At 54.2% G+C, this 13,018-nt stretch overlaps 1 protein-coding gene across 10 annotated transcripts in view; it reads left to right on the top strand.

Moving 5' to 3' along the window:
* Window positions 1-13,018, top strand: part of SLC39A11 (solute carrier family 39 member 11) — a 363,731-nt gene that overhangs the window by 315,541 nt on the left and 35,172 nt on the right. For all 10 annotated transcript variants that reach the window (XM_070480055.1, XM_070480054.1, XM_070480056.1 and 7 more), the window contains one exon: window positions 1,468-1,537. In XM_070480055.1, the coding sequence (XP_070336156.1) occupies window positions 1,468-1,537 (70 nt within the window). The remainder of the gene's footprint in view (window positions 1-1,467; window positions 1,538-13,018) is intronic.

The raw sequence follows: 13,018 nt of genomic DNA on the forward strand, positions 1-13,018 counted from the left end.
AAATGACTCATTCGAGCAGAATCTTTAACAAAAGAGCCACCAGCTGCTGTTTATGGTTTAGGAAAGCAAGTTTTCTCAAAGGGAGGGATTGACCCCTCTGGTGTCGGGGAACCCTGGCCAGTCTCTGCTTAGCTTTTGACACCTGGTGAAGAACGTGGCCCTGGAAACCCCACACTTACCGATGGGAGTGAGTTGTGGTCTGGGCTGTGTTGGTACAAAAAAAGATTGAGAACAGCAGAGTTGTGAACCCTGGGCTCCCCCAAGGTGGGAGATGGGCCAGATGGAGGCAGCTCAGATGTCCTCTACTTTTATCCTCTCAGAACCACGGACAGCTCCCAAGATTCAAGGGCCGCGTTAGAGGCTGCCTGCCCCTCGATCCCAGGGATGCCTGAAACCCTGAGACATATCCATGATGTCTGAAACCCTGAGACATATCCATCCTAGCCAGGCCTGAAATTCAGCCCCCAGGGATATATGGAACCTCACCAAGGAGGCTCATTCCTTTTGAAGTTTGTCATATGCATCAGGCTGTCCTGAAAGTGTTGAACTTTTATTATCCAAACTCCTCCCTGGAGTGACGGCTTCTGCTGTGAGCACCCTCGGAGGAAATCTCTGAAAGACAAAGAAAAGGTCAAGAAGCTGTCAAGAATGAGGAGCCTGGACCTCTGAATCAGAGTTCCCCTTTTTTTCAAGCATTTTTAATTAACAGAAAGGATTAAGACAGTCAAATTCAAATGAACTCAGGGACTCAAAAACTTCAGTTTCTCAACATCAACGCATAATAGAAAAATTCACTGACCTTTACAAATGTAACATTCGTTCTTTACATTGAGTTCCTTTACCTGCAAACAGAATCGGCATGCCCATTTCAGAAATGAGCGTTCGAAGGATCTGCTTTTAACCTGGGTTGTGTCATGTCCAAACCCTGTTGTTCTGATTTCTTACAAAGAAGTGAAGAAGCTGCCTGTTCTGAACAGCGAGTGTAAGCGTGTTGAGTGACTATAAAGTATGCAGAAAGGACCATAGGTTTGCCGGTGTGATGGAGTATGTGACTGGTTCCATGGTACCCCAGGGGTACGCCCACCACGTGGATCAGACCATGCATCTCCCTGCCCTGGTGGACGACAGCACTGAGTCAGCACACAGCAGTCTGTTGGTTTGGCTTCTGAGCCAACTTCAATGCTGTGTGCATGTATTGTTGTTGTTTAGTCGCTCCGTGGTGTCTGACTGTGACCCCACGAACTGTAGCCCACCAGGCTCCTCTGCCCGTGGGATTCTCCAGGCAAGAATACTGGAGTGGGTTGCCATTTCCTCTTCCAGAGGATCTTCCTGATCCAGGGATCGAACCCACATCCCCTGCATTGGCAGGTGGGTTCTTTACCACGGAGCCCCCTGGGAAGCCCATATGCATGTGTAATATTACAAGAGTGATTTCTAACACCTCGTGCATCTTTATGTGTCTTTCAGAGGGTCTTGCAGTTGGAGTTGGATTTGGGGCCGTAGGGAAGACGGCATCGGCCACCTTCGAGAGCGCCAGGTAAGCAACACCCCGTGCCCTGGTGGCACTGCACCAGCTGGTGCCTCGGGTGAGCCGTCTGCACAGAACTCTGCAGTACCCCAGCCCCCCAGCTCTGACTGGTGGGGGCGTGGAGGAGGGCAGGGGCGCTCACACCTGAGAGATGCTCCATCAAAGAAACGGGCTTATGCCGAGTTCTTCCAGCAAGCTAGCTACGGGGTAGCTGTTTTGGAAACCAACCATGGCTGTAATTGCATGCTGTTCTCCAAATGCTTTAAATGGATGAATCACGCTAAGACGGTAATTCTGGGCCGTTGATCCCAGGACCTGCCGGCAGATGCTCGAATCCACCAGGGCTCAAGTACCACAATCACCCTTGGTATTCGCCGGTCCCAAATCTGAGAATTCAGCCCCAGGTGGATGGGAAGGTCCAGGAGCCACAAAGGCAGCAGCTGCTGGCCGTCCTAACCCCTTCCTCTCTTCCAAGCCCCTGCTTTCCTCTCTCTGGCCACGAGCCCTCCCAGTTTCCTCTCTCACGTCTGTTCCTTCCCCGGCTCTCCTGCCGGCTTCGCCGATGGCCTCTCCTGAAACTCATGTCCCCCAGCACTCCATCTCCAGGGCCCCCTTCTTCTCACTCGGCACTCTTTCCCTGGCCGTTCTCCCCCACCCCCAGGGCTTGATTCTCCATCTCTTTGCTGGTGATGCCCACGCTGACCTTCAACCTCGATTTCTCTCCCGCCACTTATGCATATGGGTTCAGCCACCTTCCAGAAGTCACAGGATCCCCGCACCCAGCATCTCCACGGTCAGCTTATTGTCCCATCTGCTGCCATGCAGACCCCGTCTCCCCCAGGGTCTCCCATAACCCCCAGGTACCTGGCTGACCTAGCCAAGCTCACTGTCATCCTCGAGCCCCTGTTCCCTGTCTTCCCGAGACAGTCACCAGGCCCTATGGGTTCTTCCTCCCCTCCACTGCTCTCGAATCATCCAGAGCCTGGATAAGGCCCCAGCCTCGGGGCCATGAGGAGGCATCATGGAGATGAGTTACCTGGTCCACCCATGCCCACAAAACCACGAGTACTGCAGCCTCCAGGCTGAAAGAGCACGCATGGTGCCTTCCATCCAAGAGCAGAAGACTCAGATGCCCGTAGGGGACGAAGGATAGCAGAATTGGGTGTAGGCCATCAGGCAGGGACAGGCAGGGGGGCTGGGCGGGTGCGAATAGTTGGGAGGGGCAGGGTCCGCGGTGACTTTGGAACAGCTAGCACAAGCGCGACCTCAAGGAGCTTAAAACTTTTTAATTAATTAATCTGTGGCTGCGCTGGGCCTCTGTCGCGATGTGGGACTACTCTCTACTGCAGCGTGTGGGCTTCTCGCTGTTTCTCTTGTAAAGCAGGGGCTCAGTAGTTGTGGCACTTGGGCTCGGCTGCCCTGCGGCAGGTGGGATCTTCCCAGACCAGGGATCAAACCCATGTCCCCTGCAGTGGCAGGCGGATCCTTTACTGTACTGAACCCCCAGGGAGGTCCCTGGAAACCACGATACTTTGAAAACATAATTCGGCTCAGAGAGATGGTCCGGTGGCCACTGGCTTCTGTGTTGAGTTCATTCAAGTGCCCTCTGACCGGTAACATCTCAAAATCAGCTTTTCTTCCCCCTGAAGGCAATGTCACCGCTTCCTTCAATGGTCTGCCCTGTGGCTGTGGACCGTGGTTGCCAGTAACTGCTTCCTCATAGAATCCCACCCACTCTCCCCCTCGGTCCCCACCTTTCCTGAGGTCTCTTTACGCCCCGTCGCATCCTTTCCTCAAGACCCTCAGCTGCCGTGGGGCCCGTGTGTCCGTGCAGTCACTGCGGTTGCTGGACTCTGATGCGACCTGTGAAGGGGCCCGTCTGCTCCACGAAGCCCCGGACGCAGGCGTGGGCTGCCATGTCGCGGGGCGGGATCTTTTCCTTTTTCTCGATTCTCATTCCTGCCTGTCAGACTCGCGAGTCGCTCCCTCGCCCCCACTCCAGGGTCAGCATCAAACAAGATGCCTGTGGCAATGATCCAAGGAGATGGGAGATGGGTGAAGCCTTCAGAATGTGAGGACTGTCACCCAGATCCAGGGCTTGATTGGCCTCATCAAAGCCTGCGGGCTGCTCTCCCTGCCCCGGGCATGGGGAGGGGGCGTGGGCATCGTGCCCAGGCACAGCTGGTCAATCTCCGCTTGGCTTGGACCACACGGACCATCGGGGTGGGCGGTGTCAGGGCACTGAGGGGCCTTGCAGGGCTGAGCTGGCACCGGGCCCTCCCGAGCCCCGGGAGCCGCGCACGCTCCAGAGACGTCCGTGCCAGCCACTGACAGCCCACCCCGGGCACCGTGCTCATGGCGCGGCTTCCCGTCTGGTGGCACCTCGTCTCCCCCGACATCAAGATGTCAACTCCAATGTCCCTCTCTTCTGTCACCCGCACTTTCTGCTAAGCTTCGTGTCTCTGAGGAAAGGAGAAGAAAAGTCTTTCTGACCCAGCTCCCCGCTTCCTGAAACCAGACAGATTCTCTGAGTTATGTAAACCCTCCACAGGGCTCTCCATTCTGGATCAGGCTGGGGAGGCAGGGCTGTTTTCAGCCTCATGAAACCCTCTGATAAACCAGGCTCCTTGGGGGGGAGAGGTTTATGCCCCTCTGACTGTGCCCCCATCACCACTGTGTCCAGGGTATGGAGCGTGGGGAATGGCGGGGACAGTGGGTCCATACAATGCCGGCTACAGAGACGGAAGGAGGGTGACCTCACGCAGACCCTGGCTTTCGGTCTGTCTGCCCCACTTACAAATCTACACACAGTTCATGATTTGGCTTCTTCCTTTCAAATTCTTCTGATCTTATTGCAGAACACCCCTCCCCCAACCAGTCAAGGCATGTAAGCCTTCTCTGCCCTTAGCTCAAGCTGCAGACCATGCAGGGTTTCGTGGGAGGAAGATAAAAAAGAGAAAGACAGACTAATACTAGGGGGAGGGGCGGTGTTAAAACAGTCGTCAGACGTTTAAATGCATCTTTTGAAAGAGAGGTTTTGCTTTTTAAAATTCCGATTCTGTGTAATTAACAAGTGACGTGCCTAAAACATTGACATGCAGAGGTGGAAGATAAAGGGATGACAAAAGACACGAGGCGGATGCCGGTGGAGAGAAAGCAGGTATTAACAATTTCAGTCTCAGACGGGAAGGCGGAAAGCCGCCGAGAGAATAAAGGTCAAGACTTAATGACAAGAGAAACAATGTACCCGGCTGACATAATGATCCTGTGCGTGTAGGCTTCCAGCAACGTCAGCCTCACAAGCCTCAGGAAAAATGGTCAGAATTGCAAGGAGCAAACAGACAGAAGCCCAGTTGTGGTGGGGAGAACAGTTCCCCTCCCTGATGCTGATAAAATGGATAAAGCATTAACAAACTGTGCATAATGGACATATGTGGGCCCCCAACCCAGCAGTTAGGAAAATTTCAACCTTCTTCCCGAGCACACGGTGTGGGTGTTTCCCAGAAATGATAACAGCACTGTGCCACAGAGAAAGTCAGAACACTCCCAGGCCAGTACCATTCAGACCAGATTCTCTGACCTCAGTGCCACGTAATTGAAAGATAGCAACCGGATAGCTAAAGTCACTGGTCAGTGGATGGCCAAGCCCTCAGGCACCATGAGATGAGCATGGGGAGGGGATGCAAACCAGATGGTCCAAAGAACCAGTGGGTGAAGGTCCTGGTCGCCCCTGACCTCAGGGGTGCTTCAGAGAACGGAGCGTTTCATCTGGAGGGTGGGGACCGCCTGCTTGGAGGAGGTGGTTAAGAGCATGTGGTACCTCGACCTGCGGGTAGGTGATACCAAGGTGGGTGGGGTTCACGTGGCAATTTATGCAAGTGAGACTGAAGGCCAAAGGAAAAGTACTTTCTCCAGCAAGAGGCTGACAGCCTTGGTGGGTTCCAAAGGCAAAGTTCAAGAGGCAATTTAAACCTTAACCCCGCTCAAGGGAAGAATTCCAGTGGGGGAGAAGTAGACAGATCCCTCTGAAGAATCCAGCAACTGGACAGATGCTGTTGATACCACTGTTACGTATTATTTTAAGAGCGACAGAGAAGTTAGAGGATGACTCGATGATGGTGGAATGGAGAGACTAGTGGGAAGAAGGGGGTTTAGACTCTGAACCAATAGGCTGCATTTGTCACCTGATTCTTTCATCGTGTGGGAGGGAGAGTTCAAGTTCAGGAGATGTAAGCAATCACCTAGATAGATGAAAGGGGCTGAGGGGGAAGGAAGGACAGGTCTGCATGGATTTGGGAGGAGAAAAGAGTTACCTGGCCTGCGGCGTGTGGACCAAGCTGGCTGGGCCACGCAGAGCTCTCCGTTTAGTGGAGGAGTTGGCAAGTGTTCGCATGTGGGCCTAATCGGGCCCAACACTTGATTCTGTAAATAAAATTTTATGGAACACAGCCATGGCCAAGTTCACCGTCCGAGTTGTGACTCCAGCTACCAGAAAAGACTACATGTGTTGCTGTTGTTGTTATTGTTAATTCACTAAGTTGTGTCTGGCGCTTTGTGACCCCCGTGGACTGCATGTCCAGGGAGTCAGTGATGCTGTCTAACCATATCATCTTCTGCTGCCCCCTTCTCCTCCTGTTCTCAATCTTTCCCAGTGTCAAGGTCTTTACAAGGAGTCACCTCTTCACATCAGGTGGTCAGAGTATTGGAGCTTCAGCTTCAGCACCAGTCCTTCCAATGAATATTCAGGGTTGACTTCCTTTAGGATTGACTGGTTTGATCTTGCAGTCCAAGGGACTCTCAAGAGTCTTCTCCAGCATCTCCGTTTGAAAGCATCAGTTCTTTGGTGCTCAGCCTTCTTTATGGTCCAACTGTCACATCCATACATGACTCCTGGAAAAACCATAGCTTTGGCTGGAGGAGGAAGTGGCAAACCACTCCAATATTCTCGCCTTGAGAATCCCTCAAACAGTATGAAAAGGCAAAAAGACTACAGGTGTGTGTTAATGTCACTCAGTCATGTATGACTCCTTGCAACCCCGTGGACTATAGCCTGCCAGGTTCCTCTGCCCCTGGAATTCTCTCCAGGGAAAAGAATACTGAAGTGGGTAGCCATTCCATTCATTCCCAGGAAATCTTCCCAACCCAGAGAGCAAATCTGGGTCTCCCGCACTGCAGGCAGACTCTTTACCATCTGGGTCACCAGGGAAACCCTGCCATCATTTGACTGAAGGAAGGCATGGTGAATCACTCCAGTATTCTTGCCGCAAGAACCCCATGAACAGTAGGGAAAGGCAAGAAGTCTACGTTGGGGCCCCAGCGAGTAATTTGTATATGGCTGCTGCCATCTAGTGTTCAGATGCTGTTGCTTCGTCGCGGCTGTGGCGCCCTCCCCATCACCAGCCTTCCACCTGGTCCGCCTTCCTCTCCCAGTAGATGGCCTGCATCTTCAGGGGACCCGTTCAGAACCGAACATCTCCTGGGGAAGACGGGTCTCCGCCAGCATTTCGAGGGAATCACGGCTTTCTTCTTTCTGATCAGGTCCCGCCGCAGTTTCTCTTTGGTTTCACCACAAAGCCGTTCTCCATCCTTCTGGTCCTTGGGGAGTTGGCCACTTAAGCGGTTGTCCCTCCTGAAGTGTCATCACCTCCAGAGAACGCGTACTCCAGAGAGGAAGCGTGCCCTCAGCTCTTAACTCCACGGCAGGCATAATTCAAACCAGCAGGGAGAGCGAGGCTATTTATGCTTCAGATTTGGCCTCACGTATCGCATGCATCCTACTTAAGCACGAGCAGAGAGGCGTCTGTAATCCGAGAACACACCCTGACCGGCAGGCATGGCAAACATCCCGCAGCTGGCTGCGTGCCACAGAGGAGGCTGGCCGCTGACCTGACGGTACACCACGCAGAATCCACAGAGCACATCCCCGAGGTATTCCTGGACTTTTTAATTTTTTTTTCTGCTGAGTGTCCCGACCAGCCATTGCTACCCAACACCCAGACACTTAGTCAAGGATGCCTGCAGTCTTAGCCAGCATCTAGACCTGACATGGCTCATTGAGTCACACACGCAGGCATCAGAATAAACTTTGAAGTCTGTTTGCCGCTCAGATCAAAGAGCACAGCGAAAGTCAGGTGTAGCCTTCTGCCTGGCTTAAAAACCGATATGCACGTTGAAATATTAGCATTCATTTAAGACAGCAGCCATTAATCAGCTAAGCAGCCATTTGTTTAGACACAAAGACGGCACTAGACATACTTTCCTGCTCATTAGTCAACATTAATCAATTGATGGGTGTATAGACCTATATGTGCACATCCACCTGTCCCAGTTGTCCACCTACTTCTCTTCAAGTTTAATCTCGAAAACATGTTTGCAAGATAAATGCAGAGTGTTGAAGAGGAGACTTCGTTGATGTGGTGAGAGGAGACTTGTTTAGTTGCTCAGCCGTGTCTGACTCTTTTACGGCCCCATGGACTGCAGCCCGCCAGGCTCCTCAGCCCATAGGGTTTCCCAGGCAAGTATACTGGACTGGATTGCCATTTCCTTCTCCAGGGACTCTTCCCAACCCAGGGATTGAATTCCCATCTCTTGTGTCTCCTGAACTAGCAGGTAGGTTCCTTCTGAACCACCAGGGCATCCAGGAGCACTTTTTTCTGGCTGCATCACATGCCTTGTGGTATCTTAGTTTCCCACCCGGGAACCCATGTCTCCTGGCTTGGCAGGCGCGTTCTTTATCACTGAGCTACCAGGGAAGCCCTGGAGGGCACTCGGGGAAATAAAACATAAATTCTTTCATTGGTGTTCACTTAGCATCTTTTACGGAGCAGGCTGCCCGGGCCAGCTCCACGTCGCAGGCTGCTCTGCTAACGCCCCAGACCTCCCTTGGCAGGACCAAGTTCCCAGACTTCTGGGGAGTCCTGATGAGACTGTCTCTTCCTCAAGGCTGCTAATCTTGACTTTCTAACCTGGATCTCAGCTTTCCCGGGTTGGGGAAGGCACAGCCCAGCCTTGGCTCCCTGCAGAGCAGTCTCTAGCCTGAGACGTGGAGCCCCCAGCGTGAGGACACACCCTGACCCAGCCACACACACAGGCTCCTCCCCACCACCACCCCTTCCATCATGTCAGCAAAGCTGGAGGTAAATTCTTGTGCTGCTTTTATTTGCAATAGCAGATGGCACTTTCCATTCTATTTGATGCAGACAAGCTCTTCTCTTGAACCCATCAAAGTACCTTGCCTGGAATTCTTCATTTCAGTCTGTCAGTCGTGTCCGACTCTTTGCAACCCCATGGACTGCCACACGCCAGGCTTCCCTGTCCATCACCAACTCCCAACTCAACTCATGTCCGTCGAGTTGGTGATGCCATCCAACCATCTCATCCTCTGTTACCCCCTTCTCCTCCAGCCTTCAGCATCAGGGTCTTTTCCAGTGAGTCAGTTCTTTGCATCAGGTGGCCAAAGTCTTAGAGCTTCAGCTTCATCATCAGCCCTTCCAATGAATATTTAAGACTGATTCCCTTTAGGATTGACTGGTTTGATTACCTTGCAGTCTGAGGGACTCTGAGGAGTCTTCCAGCCGGGAATTCTAGAATCGTTGATGGACAGCTCCTCCCCATAAGTACATTTTTCTTTCCAGTCCCCCTACACAGCTGCCTAGCCTTACCTTGAATTGTCAGGAGCCGGTGGAATCGGCAGCTGGTTGGCAGACAGCGCCACCGTGCGGCAGTGGGCCGTCAGGGCGAGACTCTGGGTACCACGCAAAGGCCTGCGTCCTGGGCTCTCACGACCCGCATTTCAGGTTCCAGCCGTGTCACGTGAGAAAACGTGGCAGCTCTGGTTCTAGGACTGCCAGCGTTTGACGGACAATAAAAGTGCCCACCAGGCATGTGAAGACCGATGTACAAACGCTGCCTTTTCTAGTTCGCAAAGTAAAGGCATTGAAACAAAGCTGCTCTCATGACCAGTCCCTCTCTTACAATCTGTATTTATCACCAAAAATTAGTTCATAAACTCAGGATAAAACCAAGTCCTTTCTGCCCCCCACCCCACCCCAGACAGGGACTTACTTCTCTCTATATTCAAATTCACAAAAGCCCTTTCCAATAATAATATGTAATTATGTTCTCGGGCTTCCCAGGCGGCTCAGTAGTAAAGAACCTGCCTGCTGATGCAGGAGACAAGAGTTCCGCAGGTTCCAGGCCAGAGGCCCAGGTCCAGGAGCCGGGACCTCCGACCTCCTGTGACTCGGGCTCCGCCTGCAGACGCCGTGCCTTCACAGACTTCCTCCCCCCACCGGCCCTCCCAGGCTGGCTTTGCCGTCTCGTCTCGGTGCTGGCTGTCCCTCTGATACTGTGCATGTCTATTTCCCCATCTTGCACCCGCGCCCGGCACCTCTTCTGTTCTCTGCGTGGGGCCCGGGACCAGGCTGGGCGTGGTCTGCTCTGCACCTGGCCTTGATGGCCCGCCTGAATTCTATGGCTGATTTTAGAGTGGGCAGCCCCCTCTGTACAGCACGAGCTGCTTCTCTATTGCACGCCTCCCGCCCCGGTTTCCTGGACTCTCTCCGGTGGCCCCCCCAGCGTCACCGCACGAGGTGCGGGCCCAGAACAAGGAGGCGGCTCCGTTGCTGCCCTGCCCGTCGGCCGCCTCTCGCATCAGCAGCACAAGGAGCCCGTCTGTGCGGGGCCACCGCCTCCTCCTCCTTCTCCTCCTCCTCCTCCTCCGCGCTCCCCGGCCACCCCCACCCGAGTGCCTGGCGACAGGGCTGACCGTCTTGGCACCGGGGACTGATCTCAGCACAACGTGTGCTCTGTCTAGCCCGGGGCGGGCTTGGGGGGAGGCGTGGACCCCGCGAGGCTCTTGAAGAGCAGCCTCGTCATCTTTCTGTGGCTTTCCCAGGCGCTGGGGTTGACACAGACTTCTCCCTCCTGCGTTCCCACCGCTGCCCTGTCCATCCTCCGGCACCGCTTGTCACACGCAGCGAGAGGCAGAAAGCAACTGCACTTTCCAGAGTCGCCAGCGGGGCTCGGATGGGTGCTGGTGTTGAATCCACTGCCTTTTGCCAGGCCACCTAGGAGAGCAGCCTGGGCGCAGTAGCGGGTTTGTGGCGTGGCGCTGGTGGCTGCCTTCAGGGGCTGTTTACACGGACCGCTCAGTCCTTACGGCCCTCCCAGCAGCCAGGTGAGAATCCGGAGCCCGCGGGCTTGCCCTGAGGTCAAGCTCATGGCCCGTGGCAGGTGTGTGGAAGCCCAGAATTAACACCCCTGCCCCAGCTCTCTGCCCTCCAGCCTGCCTCTGGTAGTCGTGAAACATTTAGTGAGTGCTTCCCACGTGCAGGATTATTTTCCCAGGAGGCGCAATGGTAAAATATCCATCTGCCGATGCAGGAGACAGAAGAGGCACAGGTTCGATCCCTGGGTTGGGAAGATCCCCTGGAGGAGGAGATGGCAGCCCACTCCAGGACTCTTGCCTGGGAAGCCCCACAGACAGAGGAGCTGCAGTCGATGGGGTTGGAGAAGAGTCAGATACGACTGAAGCAGCTGAGCACGCACGCAAATCCATTCTGAGCAGTGTCTTTGTAAGACAAGGAGAAGAGACACACAGGTGCACACACAGGGTTTTGGGTGGCGACACAGAGATACCCCGAGGGAACCAGAGATCAGAGTGACTCAGCCAGAAGCCAAGAAGTCTTCAGGAGTGCCCGCTGCTGCCAGAAGCTGGGCAAGCCAAGGGAAGACCTTCCCTTGAGATTTCTGAGCAAGGGTGGTCCTGCTGACATCGTACTTTTGAGCATCTAGCCTCCAGACCACGAGAGTGCATCTCTGTTGTCTTCAGCCACCTGGATGGCGGCCCTTGGTTACGGCCGTAGGGAACCGATACACACGCCGCCCCCCCAACCCTGTCTCCATCTGCGTCTCCCCGCCCCCATGTAGATTTCTCCCCCTCCGCCCGCAGCGGATGGTGAGTTCTGAGCATCCCTCTTGGATCCAGTCTCTTCTCTTTCCTGACACATTCTGTCTCCCCCCCGCCCCCCACCAAGCCTTCACTTCCTGTTTCGAAAGGAGTTTCCCATTTGGTTTGGTTTTTGTTGTTGTTGTTGTTGTTTCCTTAAGCCTCTCCCGGTTCAGTCTGGACCCAACTGGACGAAAGCGAGGTGCTCTCCTTTCCTGAGAGGCCGCTTCCAGAGGCCGCCCCGTGGGAGTTGGGGCTGTCCCCCACATTGGAGCTATTAAACTGTCGTAAGAAAGAGGCCTTTGTCACGGGCACCGCGGCCGTCGGCTCCGAAACAGAGGCAGATTGTGCCAGAAAACAAACAACAGGGAAAAAAAAAGGTCCAACCACAAAATTCTTTGGGCCTTCAGTCATCAGCCTCTCGCTTGTTCTTAAAAGACAAGTTTCCTTTCTTTGGTGTGATTCCATCAGATGGGGCGTCGGGGTTTTCATTTAAGCGCGGGCTGGAGGCCGCCCCCGCCCAGCTCCCTCTTGCGTGATGTCCCAACCACAGCCTGCAGGTGGGGAGTGGGGGCGGCCCCAGGCCTGCTCAGGGGGGCTTCACAGGAGACTGAGGGGCCTGAGATGGGTAGTTTTCAGTGCAGGGAAGGGAGAAGCGATGGAAAAAGTCACGGAGGCCAAGACACCGTCATCATGTTACAAACGAGCAATGGCCTTCTGACTTGACCTTGGCTCTAGGAGAGACCTCAGGAAGCCTCATTTCACGCCAGAGAAAGTCAGAAGGCAAGTGACTTGCCCAAAGCCACACCACTTTCCAAGCTCAGACCAGCGCTGCTGGCCCGGGAGCCCTGGGCAAAGCGCCCTGTGGCCCAGCCTGGCATGGCAGCTGCCGTGGCCCTGAGCCTTCCGTCTGGTGCCTTGACCTCAGCCCGCCTCCAGCCAGCTCTTGCCCTTGACCATCTCCAGGTGGGAGGTTGGGGGGCACATGAGCATCGTCAAGTCTCCCCTGTGCCAGGAAGCACCCCACAGCGTGAGAGCCAAGGTTCTAGAAAGAAAGTGGAGAAGAGGGGCTTAGGAGACCTCCCACTCCATTTCCACTGTCCCTTACAAAGGGGGTTATGCTTCCCAAGGTCATGGCTTTCCCAAGTCAGAGGAGAGAGGGACCACTTCAGAGGACAGGGCCTCTTAAGGCCAGCGTTTCACTGCAGGTGAGTGAATGACACCCAGAGAAACACCAGCCTTTTCTGACAGGAGGACAGATGATTGCATAATTGGCAGGACCTCATGCAAAATGAAAAGGCGATGTCTCTTGTTCAAAAAGCAGGACAAAAAGCTTTTTCCTTTCTTCCGTGATGTCTCTTCTCTTTCAATCTGTCGTGGTGTTTTGTTTTACTTAAAAAAATTTAATTGTGATAGAGCATACATTGAGTAAGGGGGCTTCCCTGGTGGTTCAGCGGCAAAGAATCTGCCTGCGGTGCAGGAGACGCAGGAGACGCGGGTTCGACCCCTGGGTCGAGGAGATCCCCTGGAGAAGGGCATGG

Source organism: Odocoileus virginianus, chromosome 17 (assembly GCF_023699985.2).
Source record: "Odocoileus virginianus isolate 20LAN1187 ecotype Illinois chromosome 17, Ovbor_1.2, whole genome shotgun sequence".
NCBI lineage: Eukaryota > Metazoa > Chordata > Mammalia > Artiodactyla > Cervidae > Odocoileus > Odocoileus virginianus.